The sequence below is a fragment of the Protopterus annectens genome, chromosome 7.part0 (assembly GCF_019279795.1).
Source record: "Protopterus annectens isolate FY-2018-M chromosome 7.part0, PAN1.0, whole genome shotgun sequence".
Lineage (NCBI taxonomy): Eukaryota > Metazoa > Chordata > Ceratodontiformes > Protopteridae > Protopterus > Protopterus annectens.
The window spans coordinates 245,587,764-245,604,796 of record NC_056739.1 but is presented as its reverse complement, the minus strand read 5'-3'; the positions used below and the strand labels follow the sequence as shown (position 1 = coordinate 245,604,796).

The 17,033-nt window shown below is 37.7% G+C and overlaps 1 protein-coding gene across 1 annotated transcript in view; it reads left to right on the top strand.

The window, feature by feature from the left end:
• The window catches only part of LOC122805932 (vomeronasal type-2 receptor 26-like), a 225,905-nt gene that overhangs the window by 60,487 nt on the left and 148,385 nt on the right, over nt 1–17,033 (top strand). The window contains exon 5 of the mRNA XM_044076175.1: nt 3,825–3,948. Coding sequence (XP_043932110.1) covers nt 3,825–3,948 — 124 coding nt within the window. The remainder of the gene's footprint in view (nt 1–3,824; nt 3,949–17,033) is intronic.

The following is a 17,033-nucleotide window of genomic DNA, read 5'->3' as shown; positions in this document are numbered from 1 at the left end:
GTTGTACATATCACTTATAATCTACCCAATCATTGTCAATCAAACATTACACAGCTCATTTAAATCCTGCCTTCTTTTGAACCTCATGCCTCCCTGTATGTATTATCCCCACAATTCCTATTTTTTCTATGTAACTTTCTCCCACCCTTTTCAAAATATCTCAATTCCAGTTGTTTTATCTTTGTTACTATATTCATTACTTCTAGTAAAGTTGGTTTAGACTTTAATTTCCATTTTCTAATAATTGCTTTTTTTGGCAGCCACCATAATCAGACTCAGTAAGGCCTTACTATGTCTAGGCAATTCATTAGTCTAGCATTTTGGTTTTTCTGAGTTGTCTTGGTTCCAGTTTTGGGAGGTTTGGCATCAGTTGTTTACAAAAGAAAGATTACCTAGAGTGCTGGTTCTCCATCTTGAGGAGAAAAGACCTAACCATAGCCTCAATTTTTTTTTTTTTGGCCAGAGTTCTGTCTGATCTTCACAGGCTTTGCTTGCTATATCCTGATTTAGTGCTGTTCTTATCTTTGATTGTGCTGAGACTACATTTGAGAGGAGCCAGAAGGAATGCATCCATCCAAATCTCCAAATGTTTTGTAAACAACAGAGTGGCTTGGGCAGACTGCCATATTGGGTTCCACATGGTCAAACACAAGTATTTGGATAAATTAGATATAGACTTTCATAGCAATGATGGAGCACAGTTGAACAACCCAGGCATGGATTTATATAACTTGGACATTACATTTGTAGTTGCAAAATTCTTTAATGGGGTGTCTTTATGTGAGAGGCCTTTGGAGGGGAATAGCATGGCATCCATGCCAGTTTAGCGGCCTTCTTATGGCTTTCCTCCAGCTTGAATTTCAGTCTCTACATTGTGGCCAGGTTGGTTTAAGTATTAAGTACTGGCAAAGGCAAGTTGCACTTGGCTCAGTGGCAAGCCCTAAGGGTCTTTATAAGCAGGTCAGAGACAGCTTGAGTTACACACGTAGACCTGAAACTTTAGATGGAATGGGCTTGATTATGCCAAACTGGCAACATAATGGTTACAGAATGTGTAATGATGTAGTTAATATGTTGTTTTATTGTGGCATCGGTAGTGTGGTCTAATGTTAAGCAATCAATGATCACAGTGTCATATGTGGTGTCTTGTTTGACTCAGCTTAAAGGACAGCTACCCTTTACAATAACCATAAACCTCCTCTTAGGGTGCCAGTGATACAGTGTTGCCAGTAGAGAGAACTTTATTCATTGTGCAGCCATAACTAGAATTTGCTTTCCTTTGGTTGTGGAAATATAAGTTTTTCCACCCTGTCCCAACTATCCTCCTTTACACAAATGGTAGCATGCCCTCTAAAGCATCCCTTACAGCATGCTGCCTTCTTAGTGCTTAGATAAGGCAAAAATAGACAATTCCCAATAACAGCACAGCAGACCCATTTATATACATTAAACATTACCACACTTCACATTAATGCATGTCAATGTATTACCCTGGAAAACTGAGCTATGACCCTATTTATGTACCAAACTTTTGAATTTGGTCTTTTAGGAACAATTTTATTGTACTTCTGAGCAACCTGAAATATTCTTCAAAGACTGCATATTTTAGCTCCATCCGCATGCTGCCAAAGCATACAGAATACTGTGCTGTACAACCTTTTTTGGTCCTGCAGGATATTACCCTCATTCCATCTCCCACTATTTCCCTTACGGACAATCTAATTGTCTTCTATATGCTTTTCATCCTTGTGTTACTGACTCTACAGTGTAGGCCTGGCTGATCAGTTTATCCAGCTTGCCTCAGTATGATGCCATTACTCCATCTCTCCTCACCTTACCTTCTCCTGTCATGCCTTTAGACTCTGTTGTTTTGTTTGTCAACCTTGTCACCAACTGCAGACACCTAAGCCAGCCTGCTCCTGGACAGTGGGGATGGCTGGAAACAGCATGAGATTTTTCTCAGATTATCTCTTCCTGCAATTATTAATCAATTAAAGGAACATTAGTGGTCCAATTTATAATGACAAATAAGAATAATTAAACAGTATAATCAGAAACTATCCAAGAAGAACTTATTCAATGGCAGGAGGAGTTGAGGTGACTATATTTTATCACAGAAGATACAATCAAGGATGAGATAACCACACACACACACATAAACAACAAACTGCTCAGCATATTCAGACAAAAACAAAGTGAAAGTAAAATGATGAAAATCCTTTGTTATTCCACTCCATAATAGAAGAATAAGGCCATCAAACCTGTTTTCATGCTGAGTGCATCTTCACCAGTGACATCTGAGCAAAATGTTGAACAGCCTGTATTTATAAGGCTCCTGTCTCATATATGTGTATTATGGAGTGCAATAATGAAGGATTTGTATTGTTTTATTTCCAGTTTCTTTTTGCCTGAATGAGCTGAGCTGTTTGCTCTTTACTTTTTTGTTCTGGGCTTGTGCAAATTTTCTTGGTTTGGTTTTCAGGCTGTGCAACCTTTTCAGTGTATGGATAACTATATAGATTCAAGAAGTCTTACAATGCATATATTTGTAGTCAAAAAGAAAGATGGACTGGCTTTAGTAACTGTTAAGTAAATAATTTGTTTATGTAGTATTATCAAATAAAAAGGCATCATAAAGGGGTAAATAAACAAAAATCAATGTTTTCAATGTGCAGCTCCAGGCAGAGACTTTAAATATAATAGCACGATGACCTACCCAATTGTTGAATAACTATCATGTTTTTACATTGTAATACACATTTTGAAAGATCATTTTCTGCAGTTTATTTGACACCTGTACTAGGGCTAGATAATGTTGAGAAAAATGCATGAATTAAACAAATCTATTCTTGGAGTTAGGCATAGACATGATAAGCTTATTACCTTAAAGTATAGTTTATTTCATTCTTGAATATACGTATAACATAGAGGAAGCTGGAATAATGTAGCATTATTTTGGCAAATTTAGCTGAATTAGTGACTGGTGTTTGTTGAATTCATGACATAGCACACTGTAAAGCGAGGAACAATGTATATATGTACGTGTGTGTGTGTGTGTGTGTGTGTGTGTGGGGGGGGTTCTAGCACAGTATCCTGATACAAATTGAGCAGTCCCTTTATTTCTATTTATGGGTAGAGTGGCTAATGAGTATTGAAAATTTATGCGGGGGAAGACTATGCATGCAGAATAGAATTAGTACAGGCTATACTTGATACATACAGTCCAGCAGATAATAAAAAGCAACATTTCATAATGAACTATGCTATCCTTGCTGTCAGTTGTTATATAACATTTAAAAATATAACAAGAATACATAAAAAACTCTATTTCACTTTGAAATATAATGTCAAAACATTTCATTCTACAACATTGGGACTGCACTGAAAAGCAAACCATACCAGTTTAAATCATGGCCATTATTGCTTCAATCCACGTCAACAACACAGCTTTGATTAAAAGGAAAATACAAAGTTCCAAAGCTCATGGGGTGCAGGTAATGCCAATAAATGAAAAATAATAGTACATCAAGTGTGAATTTGTGTTCTACATAAGGCAGAAATTATTCAGTTGGCTTCGACAGTGAAAGTCATTTTTCTATTATTTACCCTTGGTGATATAGTTTATCTTTATTAGTAACAGATAGGCTTGACTTTTTTTTCTACATATTTTAATGCCCTTTATTTCAGGAAATGTTTTACTCAGACTACAGTAAGGGGCATAGAAATGTAACTATAAATGCATGCATTGTCTTATAACCTAACTTAGAATATATATCCCCTTTCAAATGATTGCTAATGCTGTAAATACTTTATTTGACTATTAGACTCCTCGCTCAGTGTGTAGTGAAAGTTGTACTCCGGGACATCGAATGGTTGTCCAAGAAGGAAAGCCACTTTGCTGCTTTGATTGCATTCCTTGTCCTGTGGGTGAAGTTACCAACCAATCAGGTAGGCATTCATTGAGCTGTCCTGTACTGGGACAACACAAGACATTTATAATCAAGCTCCTGTCAAACATGATGCAGTTTAAGGTATTTAATGTAATAATAGTATGATAATGATGGTTATCGTTGATTATTCTTTTAACTTTTAGGTTATGTTGTTTCGATGCATGCATATTTACTTTTTCTTTTGAAAACACATGTAAACGATGAAGTCCTAACACCTTAATTGTACATCTTAGCATTAAAAGCTAAAAAGTAATTAAAAAAATAAATAACAGCAACAGAAATTTCCAAAAGAGGATAAAGTGAACTTTTCTAAATGAAGATGTTTTGGCCTGTTTTTGGAACTCCTGCATTATGTTATTGTTTTCAGCTGATCTTTGCTTTGAAATACTTTTCTAGAATAATTCTTTTTTCATTCCTTTCTTTCTTTCTTTTTTCCTTTTTCTACCATTACCCACTTCATTCTATTCATGGTCATGGTGATCTTATCTAGGAAAATCACAGGAATGAGACAAATAAACAATCTTGGGCAGGGTAATACCCTATATCTAATATAGACACTGATTCATAGTCATTAAATAATATGTTTACATTATAAAAAACATTATCAGTAGATAGCAACATTGTCAGTAGAGAGGTAGATGTGCATCAGGCATTCATATCTGGAGCTTTTCTGGGACACTAATGAAGTGCCTTACCATTTGGAAAATCCAATTAATGAAATCTAATATTCACATAAATAAATATGTCTCCAAATTTGTTCAGAACTGACAACAAGGATGCCCTGAATGGTAACAGGAAATAATATATGTTATCATGTATACAACTTAACAATTTATGCCATTTTAGAGTTCTACTAGATGGGCGGCCACGGTGGTGCAGCAGTTAGCGTTGTTGCCTCACAGCAAGAGGTTCTCTGGTTCGATCCTCAGCTGGGGTGCCTTCTGTGTGGAGTCTGCATGTTCTCCCTGTGGTCACGTGGGTTTCCTCTGGGTGCTCCAGTTTCCTCCCACATCCCAAAGACATGCTGTAGGTGGATTGGGCACTCTAAATTAAATTGGCCCTAGGTGTGCGTATGTGCGTGCTTTCTCTGGAAGGTTGGGCACCGGGCTGGTAACTTGACACTGTAAAACTTTACTGCCAATCATGAGCAGACAGGTGATCTGCTGTGGTGACCCCTAGCCAGGAAAATCCAAAAGAAGAAGAAGATCATGTATACAACTTAAAGTAACATTCATCTAAAGCGTGCCTTAAAAAATTTAAAATATATATTAATTGCATTTTCTTTTTTCAGAACATCATGAGGATATCAAACGGAACACTTTATACATTTTGATTCTTTTCTCCCCACACAGCAATAAAGTGAATATTGAACCACTAACTTATTGTGCTTTAAAGGGGATATTAAATTAAAGCCACATTTGCCTGTTTTGGTGGTGATTTAGATGGATGTTCTTATATGGGAACATATTTTGTAATACTTCCAATAGATTAAAAAATAACATTATCACTTTGTTCCTCTAATCTAGCTAAGATAGAATATTTGCATTCATAAAAAATATCCAGAATAAGATTGGTTCTCTATTATACCAATTCATTTTATACAGTGCTGCAGTAAACAAGGGCACGTAAGAACCCATCATTAGAAAGAAAAGCCAGCTTTCTTGAGTAGCAGCACTAGACAATTAGTACAGATAGGAGTCATTCATCTTGGAATGTCAGCCAGTAAGGAATGAGCACAGTGTTGCCAGAGGCCAGCCTAAAAACAGTAAGATACTCCAAGAGCTGAGCATCATTAAGATGACCATACCAAGTAAGCCTTCATGTTCCTGGAAAATAACTGTACAGATATGGTCTCCAAATTTCAGCCCTAATGCTTTGATCTTCATTTTCTAATTTTCTAATATGAACAATTATAACAAATATTTAACACCTTTGTATTGCATATGGGTATTTGTTGTCAATACTAATGAAGTAGCTGCAATGAGTTTAATGTCACAAGGCAAACAACTGATCTACAGAATGCCATTGGAATCTTACCTCTCAACCTCTTAGAACAACAAATATGGACAAAGCCATTAATAAAAGTGGGACAAAGGCCCCAGATTACAGACAAGTTTTAAATATTGCTCTTACAAATTCAGAAAGTTGATAGAATAGCAGGTTTTATATTAGCATGACTTTTTTGAAGGATATGAAGTCTGAAACTCAAATGTATGTCATTATTTTCTCACTTCAATCTTTAATGATTAACCACCAATTTGCCAAAAAAACACAGTTTTATGAAAAATGGACCAAAATATGAGGCCAAAATCTGGACATTCTGTAAAATTCTGTACAGTTGAGAGGTATGGTTGGAATGTATACTTGGAGGTAAGACAAATCTATGGTATCTCCTGATACAATATGTTGTCAGACTGGAGAAATATGTAATAGAACTGAAGAAATTCATATTCAAGGGTGACAAAATATCTTTGATTTCAAGATTATCAGTGCATGAAACTACAAAAGTATGCTTCTCAGTGGAAACATGACGCAACTGCATCCTCATATATTTCTTCATGTTCAAGGAAATTGAACAGAAAATGAGAAGCTCTGAATTCAGAATTTGATTTATTCCACAGTGCAGCTCTCTGCAATATAAATTAAATAGGAAGATGAAAGAGTCAAGGAAAACCAGCTAAAACTATAACCAGTAATATTTTATCTTACCAGAACTGCTGGTATCTCCCACTGCCACTAGAACTAATCACTACAAGCTATAGATGATCCACTGACCTGACCAAGGCCTGAGTCATACTTAGGCCTTTATCCTCCTATGACAATAAAATGTGTAGAGAGAAACAAACATACAAAGCAAAATTTGGTATTTAATTAGCCATACTGAGCTTTGCAAAAGCTTGAGAAAAGACAAAGAGGGGCTAACGATACAGACATAGGTGATATTTAAACTGAAATAATCGTGTCCTGTGCACTGAATTCAAAGGGGCTTATGTGCTACTGGATTAGTGACATGACATCTATGAGGCATTTTGAAGTATGAAAAAGACAGAAGAGTTGATCAAAAGGGAGTTTGTCCTTTCACCACTGCAGTGTGATCTCAGAGTCAGTACATAAGGGTATATGTATATGTCTGTATATATATATATATATATATATATATATATATATATATATATATATATATATATATTTATGCAGGTTGACTATCAATACGTAGAACAGAACTTATGTGAAATTGGGATGCTGGAATGCATGTTTTCCAGTTTCCATAATGCCAATCAGGAAATGTTCAAAACCACATCAGCGAATGCTACTGTGCATTCACTAATATGGGATATATGTTCTGATAACAGATCGCACTACAGTGGAGAATGGGAAATTTACCCTTTTTCTCACGGCATGATCTCAGAGTTGGCATACATAATATGCAGGGGGTGTGGGGGCACAGGGAAGCTTGCATCCTGCAAAACTGTAAAAACATGTGCTGTAGACAAACAGTTCCTATGCAGCTTTAGCACAACTGCCTGAGGGTCTGACTTCTGCTCCTGACATTTCGAATACAGTCGAATGTGGATGTCGAGGTGATGATTTCAGACATTCTGTAATAATGACATTACCAAATTCCAAAAGTCAGTTCTGGCAATTGAAAAGATTTTTTTGTGAGTTTCAACATTCTGTTATTGAACCACTGATATGTATATGCGTATATATATATATATATATATATATATATATATATATATATATATATACATACACACATATATATATATATATATATATATATATATATATATACACATATATATATATATATATATATATATAAATATATATATATATATATATATATATATATATATATACATATATCTTTATTCTTTATCAGGGAGTTATTCAGTCTTTTGAACATCAGTATGATGACTTGTGATTCGGTCTATTGACATTTCACTAAAATGTCAAGGTTACTGTGCCATTACACCATATCATTCAGGCAAAAATAATTCTGTTCAAAATACTTAAAATAAAATTCCAGAAGAAGCAGCTATGATGACACATGCTCAAACTTTGTAGCAGTTAAAATATTTGTAGAGTAATTTAAAAAAAATATATAGGTTAACCCCCAACACAAAAATAACTTTTTTCTTTTACCAGTATTTTTCTGAAATCATTAGTTTGTTGTACAGAACAAGAATGAACAAGAGCAACTCATTTCACAACGGTTTGCCACACAGATGATTCTGACTCAGTTACACAGATGATTCCAACTCAGAGTTACACAGATGATTCAGACTCAGAGTTACACAGATGATTCCAACTTAGAGTTTACCGGTCTGTTAGCTGGAGTAAGGGTGATTGAAATAACAGTTATTAGAACAGTGACATAGAATCAAGCACAAAAAGCATCATTAATATATAAACTGACTCTCTGTTTTCATCCCCTTGTCATTCATCTTCTACAAAAGTGCATATCAGCCAGTACTTTGAAGTGTTGGGTTTCCTTCTCAAACCAATCACTGTATGAGTAATGCCTTATATTATGCACAATACTACTGCAGTGCTGAATGTTTTTGTGCTGATATACTGATGTGTAGGTACAGAAAACTTCGTACATGACATAATCGTTTCTTATGCTTGAATAAGGTAAAATGAAAACAACAAATAAAGCTTTTCTGATTCAGAGACTGGTCTGATAGTGAGGTTTCCTCCTCATGGGTGTGGTCTCTTGGATAGATATGTATGCTAATGTGGTGGTCCATTGGAGTGGTAAATGCTAATTAACTTTGTGTTTTCTCCCAGAAATGTCCACAGCTTCCAATTTGCTAGGAAGAGTGAGCCATCTGACTAGAATTATAAGTTCATAGGAAAATGAGGTCTCCATAAAAATGTTTCAGTCAGCCATTGATTCCTGTGGGAGCACTTGTGGTACAGGTATGTTGGAGAAGTGTGGATGTGGTGCATTAGTATGTGCTTGGCTATACAGTGGATATAAAAAGTGTACACACCCCTCTTAAAATGCCAGGTTTTTGTGATATAAAAAAATGAGACCATGATAAATCATTTCAAAACTTTTCCCACATTTAATGTGACCTATAACCTGTACAATTCAATTGAAAACCAAACAAATCTGTTAGGGAAAAATATAAAAAATACAAAAAAGTACAATAAGCTGGTTGCATAAGTGTGCACACCCTTAAACTAATACTTTGTTGAAGCACCTTTTGATTTAATTACAACATTCATTATTCTTGGGTACACACCTATCATCACTTAAAGAGACTCTGATTAACCCCAAATGAAGTTCAGCTGCCTAGTAGAATTTTCATGACATTTACTGAGTTGCCTGCTACAGCAAAAGCCATGGTTCACAGAGAGCTTACAAAGCATCAAAGGGATCTCATTATTAAAAGGTATCCGTTAGGAGAAGGGTACAAAAAATTTCCACAGCATTGGATATACCATGGAACACAGTGAAGACAGTCAATAAAAAGTGGAAAAAATATGGGACAACAGTGATGTTGCAAAGAAATGGACATCCCTCCAAAATTGATGAAAAGACAAGACGAAAACTGGTCAGGGAGGCTGCTAAGAGACTTGAGCTGCAGGAATTTCTGGCAAGTACTGGTTGTGTACTGCACATGACAATAATCTCCTTAATTCTCCATATGTCTGGACTATGGGGTAGGGTTGCAAGGCAGAAACTTTTTCTTACACAGAAAAAACATCCAGACCCGGCTAAAATTTGCAAAACAATACATCAGGTCTCCCAAAAGCATGAGGGAAAATGTGTTATGGTCTGATGAGACCAAGGTTGATCTTTTTTGCCACAATTCCAAAAGATACGTTTGACGCTAAAACAACACTTTGCATCACCAAAGGAACACTCTCCTCATGGTAAAGCACGGTGGTGGCAGTATCATGCTTTGGGGTTGCTTTTCTTCAGCTGGAACTGGGGCTTTAGTCAAGGTGTAGGGAATTATGTACAGTTCCAAATACCAGCCACTTTTGGCCCAAAACCTTCAGGTGTCTGCTAGAAAGCTAAAGATGAAGAGGAATTTCACCTTTCAACACAACAATGACCCCAAGCATACATCCAAATCAACAAAAGAATGGCTTCACCAGAAGAAAATTAAAGTCTTGGAATGGCCCAGCCAGAGCCCAGACCTTAATCCAATAGAAAATCTGTGGGGTGACCTGGAGGGCTATACACAATACCCTCGCAATCTGGCAGATTTGGAGCACTTTTGTAAGGAAGAGTGGGCAAATACTGCCAAGTGAAGATGTGCCATGCTGATAGACTGCTACCAAAGAAATCTGTGGGGTGACCTGGAGGGCTATACACAATACCCTCGCAATCTGGCAGATTTGGAGCACTTTTGTAAGGAAGAGTGGGCAAATACTGCCAAGTGAAGATGTGCCATGCTGATAGACTGCTACCAAAGAAGACTGAATGCTGTAATTAAATCAAAAAGTGCTTCAACAACGTATTAGTTTAAGGATGTGCACAGTTATGCAACTAGCTTATTGTATGATTTTTATTTTTTATATTTTTTCCCCTAACAGATTTGTTTGTTTTTCAATTGAATTGTACAGGTTATAGGTCACATTAAAGGTAGGAAAAGTCTTGGGATGATTTACTGTGGTCCCATGTTTTTATATCACAAAAACCTGACATTTTAGCAAGGGTGTGTACACTTTTTATATTCATGGACATGAATGAAATTTGCAGGAATACTTTTTCATGTGTGTGTGTTTTTAAGTTTTGTGTGTCTGTGTATCTGCCTGGATTGTCATACTATTTTACATTTTGTTGACTGTTTTGATCCCACTAAGACCGTATTTTCCTTCTGTGGGAGACCCAAAGGTAGTATCTACAATGACTAGGTGAAATTTTTCCAAGGTAACAAGGTACTCCCACTGCTCTTTTTTTCAATAACTACCATGAGATCTTTTACATCTACCTGAGCTACAATCAGCTCAGCATATGGGTCCTTTGTTTAACACCTTAGCCAAAGGATAGAATATTCAGGACTGCAGCACCACACCTATGTTTGCATTACAATAATAGAATTGGCAAATTAACAAAAGTATCTGTAATGGGAGTAGAGCTCACAGCATTTCATCTTCCAATACCAAAGACAAGCACGCTAACTACTGGGAAAACGACAGTCCTAGGGAAGGATTGTAGGTAATTTTGAGTCTGGATATGTGAATGTGAGTGTTTTTATGTGTGTGTGTGCGTGTGTCTGTGTGTGTGTGTGTGTGTGTGTGTGTGTTGTGTGTGCGTGTGTGCATGTGTGCGTGTGTGCGTGTGTGTGTGTGTGTGTGTGTGTGTGTGTGTGTGTGTGTGTATGTCTGCGCTTATTGAAGCATATGTGGGTGAGCACTTTTTTGAATGCAATCAGCCGTGTGGGGCTTATTTGTTGATGAGTGGATGTCTGTGTGTGTGTGTTTGTGTGTGTGTGTGTGTGTGTGTGTGTGTGTGTGTGTGTGTGTGTGTGTGTGTGTGTGTGTGTGTGTGTGTGTGTGTCTATATGCATGGATGTCTATGTGTTGTGTTTATGAATAATGGGGTGTGTCTTAGCTTAGTGAGGCATTTTTATGGCCTTTGCAGTTGTTGTAGGTGTCTAGTGAGGTACATATCAAATGAGGCATTGTATTCTATAATATGTCTAATGAGGGATGAGTAGAGAAGGATTATGCCCTCTTTCTTCCTGAATGAGAAACCTTATGTAATGAGATGTGCCACATAGAAGGACTTTCTGACTACAGTGGCAATGTGGTTATCAAAGGAGAGATTGCTGTCAAATTGTCTCCCCAGGTCTCTTATCACATCTTCAGTGTTTAGTGGACTACCACCTATGTGGTAGTTTATGGGCACCAAATTTTTCCCAAAGGGAATGGCAGTGCACTTTTTGTCATTGAGCTTAAGGCCATGGTTCTGGCACCAGTCATTGGTGTCAGTGAGGCCTTTTTGTAGAATGTCTACATCAGTTGGAGAATCAATAATGGCTCCCAGTTTGAAATCATCTAAGAACTTGGGCAGCCAGAGTCCCTTTGTGTTGGCTTGAGCTTCAGAGAAGTAGATGCCAAACAGGAGAGGACCTAGGACTGATCCCTGTGGGACACCACTTGTAACTGGTTGATAGTTAGATTTGGAGTCTGCTACTTTCACAGTGTGGGTTCTGTCAGTGAGACAGTTAGCAACCCATCTTATGACATAGGGGTTTATGCCTAGTTTAGTGAGTCTATCTATGATTCCTGAGTGAGGGATGGTGTTGAAGGCCTTGGTAAGATCTAGGTAGGGTGTGTGAACTACCTTGCCCTCATCCACAACTCTGGTGACAGACTCAAAGAAGTCTATTAGGCTGAGCAGGCATGATCTATCTTTCACAAACCCAAACTGCGTGGGGTCCAGAGTTTGGAGATTCCCTATGTCTTTTTTATAAGGTTCATGATGATGCGCTCCATAGCCTTACATACCAGATTCATCAGGCTAATGGGGCAGTAGTTCCCAGGGTCTGTAGTCGCTCCCCCTTTGTGGAGTGGGGTGACCATAGCAGTCCACCATTCAGTAGGTACAAAGCTTGAAATGAGGCTGTCATTGAACAGGGTTCTCAGGTGTGGTGCCAGTTCACTTTGTAATTCATGTAGAACACAGCCAGCGATATTATCAGGTCCCATGGAAGGTGTATTCTTGGCTTTGGACAGTGTGGTTTTTATCTGTGTAGTCCTGATAATAGGGACTTGGCATTCCTCAGGTATTGTGATAGGCCCTTTAGGGAGTGAAAGGGGGGTAAAGTTTGCACAGAACCTGTTTGCCAATATGTTGGCAATGTCAGTTAGTTCTGTATATGTATTGCCATTGTGCTGTAACTCAGAGCAGATCTGAATATTGCCATGTAGATTCTAGACATAACTATAGAATGCCTTGTGGTTGTCTTTAGAATCTGCAACAGTTTTGTTTTCATAGCTAGCTTTAGAGGATTTAATGATGGATCTCTGTTTTTTGCTGAGGCTGACAAGGGAGTTTTTCCAGTCTTGGTATTTCACCCTTTTCTGCAACAGTTTTTTCCTTCTGTTGTAGAGTTTGTTTATGGTAAGTTTTACTATGTTCAAGGTGCAGCACGATGCAAACATGGGCAAATCGAATTTTAGATTCAGTAAAATCCATGTAGCGGCAAGCAATCACACACATTCACTCACATTAACGTAAAGTTCCTTGGGATGCAAATTTCAGCATAAGTAACTGAATTTTATGCCAATGAGGCAAACTAACATGGTGGAGAGATCCAGAAACCCTACACACAACCGTGTAGGCTTTGTGTCCATGTTGGAAGTGTAAGTGAAAATTTTCCATGTACAGTAGCCTACATGGAAGCAAGGTCATGTAGAAGTCTATAATATGGACAGAATGCCCATGAAAAATCTAAAAACACACATGTGATGGCCAAGGATGTGCAAAAGAATCAGTGATGTGTTTCATATCACTATAAATATTATATTAAATTATATAATATTATATCATATTTTAATTTTAGCAGAAATTTGTGCAATGAACCACTACATGTAAAGCATTTGAAAATTATTAAAATAATTGTAATTTCAAAGAACAGTATGATATATTGCGACAACAGATACAATAATACCCTGCAATGTGCTTTAAATCCTAGTTCCCATGCTGTTTCCCAGCTTACACTGCTACTGTCCATGTTGATTCCAAGTTGTCAGCATGGTTATTATGTAAGTGATGTTTCAAAGTAGTAGATTTGTTGAAACACGCTTTGCTCAAACTGTAATGTGTGCTGAAATCCAAATGTCCAACCAAGACATTCCAGAATAGAAACTGGATACATTCAATCAAGAGTGGTGAGCCTTGATGAGCAGCACACAAACCTGGTAAGTGGGGCTGCACTCTAGTAATCCTCTGTAGTTAGGGAAATTTGCTTACATACTACTGTGACACCAGTTGTTAGCTGATGGACTATGGTGCAGATAGTCTTGCGCACAGTGAGGTACTATTATCTGTACTGAGGGTATTTTGTACGTATCATGACAATAGGGATGATAGTACAAAATTTCACATGATCTGTTGTCATTATGCATAGTTGTGCATTGCTGCACGTCAGTATGCAAAGCACAAAACTGTTCACTGCAGCAGGAGTTATAAATCCTGGTAATTACATCTTAAGCAGGTGAATGTCATTTAAAGTAGCCAATACCAGATGTTAGTAATAAATCAAGAAATGTATAAAGTATGCATACAGCCTTTATTCTGGTTTTCCCTTGCTACTTCAGCAACATTGGAGTACAGACTTGGAAATTTTAACTGACAAAATGCTATGGGCTGCTTCAGCTATTCTACAACTGTACGAGTTCAAGGCTGAAGTCAGTGTAGCTTTTGCTGCTGACAATAGGCCTAGGCCAAGAAGGAGAAGAGTGTTCAGGCCCAGGGTAACCTACCAGGGTCTACATGAGGTGGAGATTGTAGAGGACTACAGGGTGGACAGGGACAGATTACAAGAACTCTGTGAGCTCTGCTGGCCTCAACTCAGAGCCAGAGCCAACCAAGGAGAACCCATCCCAGTGGAAACTAAGGTATGTGTACCCCTCAGAATATTAGGTAATTTTCAAAGAACGACTGAGGACATGATGGGGACGTCACAGGCATCAGCATCCAGGATACTCCACCAGTTTCTGGATGCTATGCTCATACATGCCAGTGAACACATATATTTTCCCCTTACTGCTGTGGCTAGAAACAGCAATATGCAACACTTCTACTATGTAGTGCACTATCCTGAAGTACTAGGTGTGATAGATTGCACTCATGTACAATCAAGGCACCACCTGGTGAACAGGGTAGAATCTACATTGACCACATGGGATACCACTCCATCAACTGCTAAGTTGTGTGCAATGTCCAGGGGATTATCTTGAATGTGTATGCTGGCAACCCTGACAGTTATCACAACTCCCATATCTGGCACACATCACAGCTGTATCAGATGTATGTTACTGGGGACATCACACAGGGCAGTTTACTGGGGCATGCTGGCTACGGCCTGGAACTGTGGATGATGACACTCATCAGAAATGCACACACACCCGTGGCAGAATGCCACAATGAGGCACATGCACAAACTAAGAACATCATAGAGTGTGTGTTTGGGCTTCTGAAGTCACGGCTCTGGTGCCTAGATATATCCGGTGGAGCCTTACAGTATACTCCACTCACATGTACACAAATATTCACAGTTTGTGCTATGCTGCACAATATGATCCTGCAGAAACAGCTTCAATGGGATCAGCAAGGGGAATGGGTACACATCTCCCTACCAATGTGTAGGTCACCATAGCCACAGTCACAGGAGGACTTGGAGGAGGAACTCCCAGCTGCTGTGCCTGTAGGTAGATGTAGGCATGGTCAGTATGCCCTTGCTTTAGCTAAGAGACAACACATAGCATGTGCACTGACCACCTAGAATCGAATATCTTCCTCCTATTCACATACATATATTAAAATTGATGTAGGCAACTCATTCAATCTTTATCTATACATGTATTGGCTGTGTACTGCTTGCATCATACAGAGTCAGTCCTGAACTAATGTTCTGTCAACTGATGCATTTGCAAGGTAAGTCCTGAACCTAGACTAATGCATGTCTTTCTATATGTCTTATCTTGTTACAGAATGCAAATGTATAATTGTGCTTTTTGTAGATAACTTTACATGTGAGTACACACACCTATATTACTACAATGTTACCTCATGTAGTTTTTATGCATCAGGCATGAAACACACACACATTGCATCCACAGCCAAATTCTGTTACATCATGCAAGAGAGAAAAGTTAGGAAGTGACCACAGTCCTTTGCAGTTTCTTATCTCTGTCTACTTTGTATACTAACAGTGAATATATCTTTTCCCCCACCCACAAAAACAGGATTGTAAGACAGAGAGATGTATAGTTATAGTCATAATTATGACAAGAGTTGTGTCTACTAACTGGTCTGTGTCCAAATATAAGTCATATAAGTACTTGTACAATATATAGTGCATGGTTTGATAGCAGTGTACATTTTTATGAAGGTGGTTGTGTGAAGAATCACTGTAGCAATGAAAGCAGCTTCTGTGGCCAAAAGGACTAAGGCAGTCATCCTGCTTGATGAAGCTGTAATGTTGTGTAGGGTTCAAATCCTGATATAAGTTGAACTTTTGAAGGTGTGTTTCCTATAATTTGTTTTTACAGACTGTGACTCTGTGTCCCATACGGTTTTAACCAGTATATATATTTAGTACACATTTGCATGATGCATCACATGCTGACAGCAGTTTTAATAATGCTTAAATATTTTTGTGCAAAGAGCACAACTACAGAAAAAAGGAAATATTCAGATAAGAGTTATATATTGCTCAGAATAATTGTGAAATCATGATCTGGAGTACTGAGAGGAGTGGACTGCAGTAACACTTATACATTACATAAAAGAAAGACTGTATGTATCAATGCGCCTCACGTTTGCCCACTCTTACCAACACACAAACAGAAGAGTGAAACATGCATGCATGTAGGCTTAGCTCAATAATCCTTGCATCTTCACTATACCTATCATACCTCTCAGATATACAGATTTATGAAGAATGTCCATATATTTACCTAATATTTGTAGGCTGTTCTCCATAAATTGTTGTTTTATCTAACTTTATTGCTAAATCACTAAGAATTCAGTCATATGATAATGACATACATTTCATTTGTGGATGTCATACCCCTCAGAAAATGTATGCCAATGCAAATCCTGTTAGTCCATTGACATTGTAGGTTTGTGTAAGGGTAATATTTAAACATTGACCATATTAATAATGGCTTTGTGCAGATTTCTTGGTCTAAGAGTTTGAGAGGTATGATAACTATTACATCCCATAAATAGAACTGTGTTCTTACTTTTCTATATTTCCAAGATGCAGAAACATTGAAAACTGAGGCCACAGTATAACTATGTGTACAGGCCATGAATAAACAATCCATGTGTTTACTTACAACCAACCTCAACAATAATCAGACCAACCATGGGAT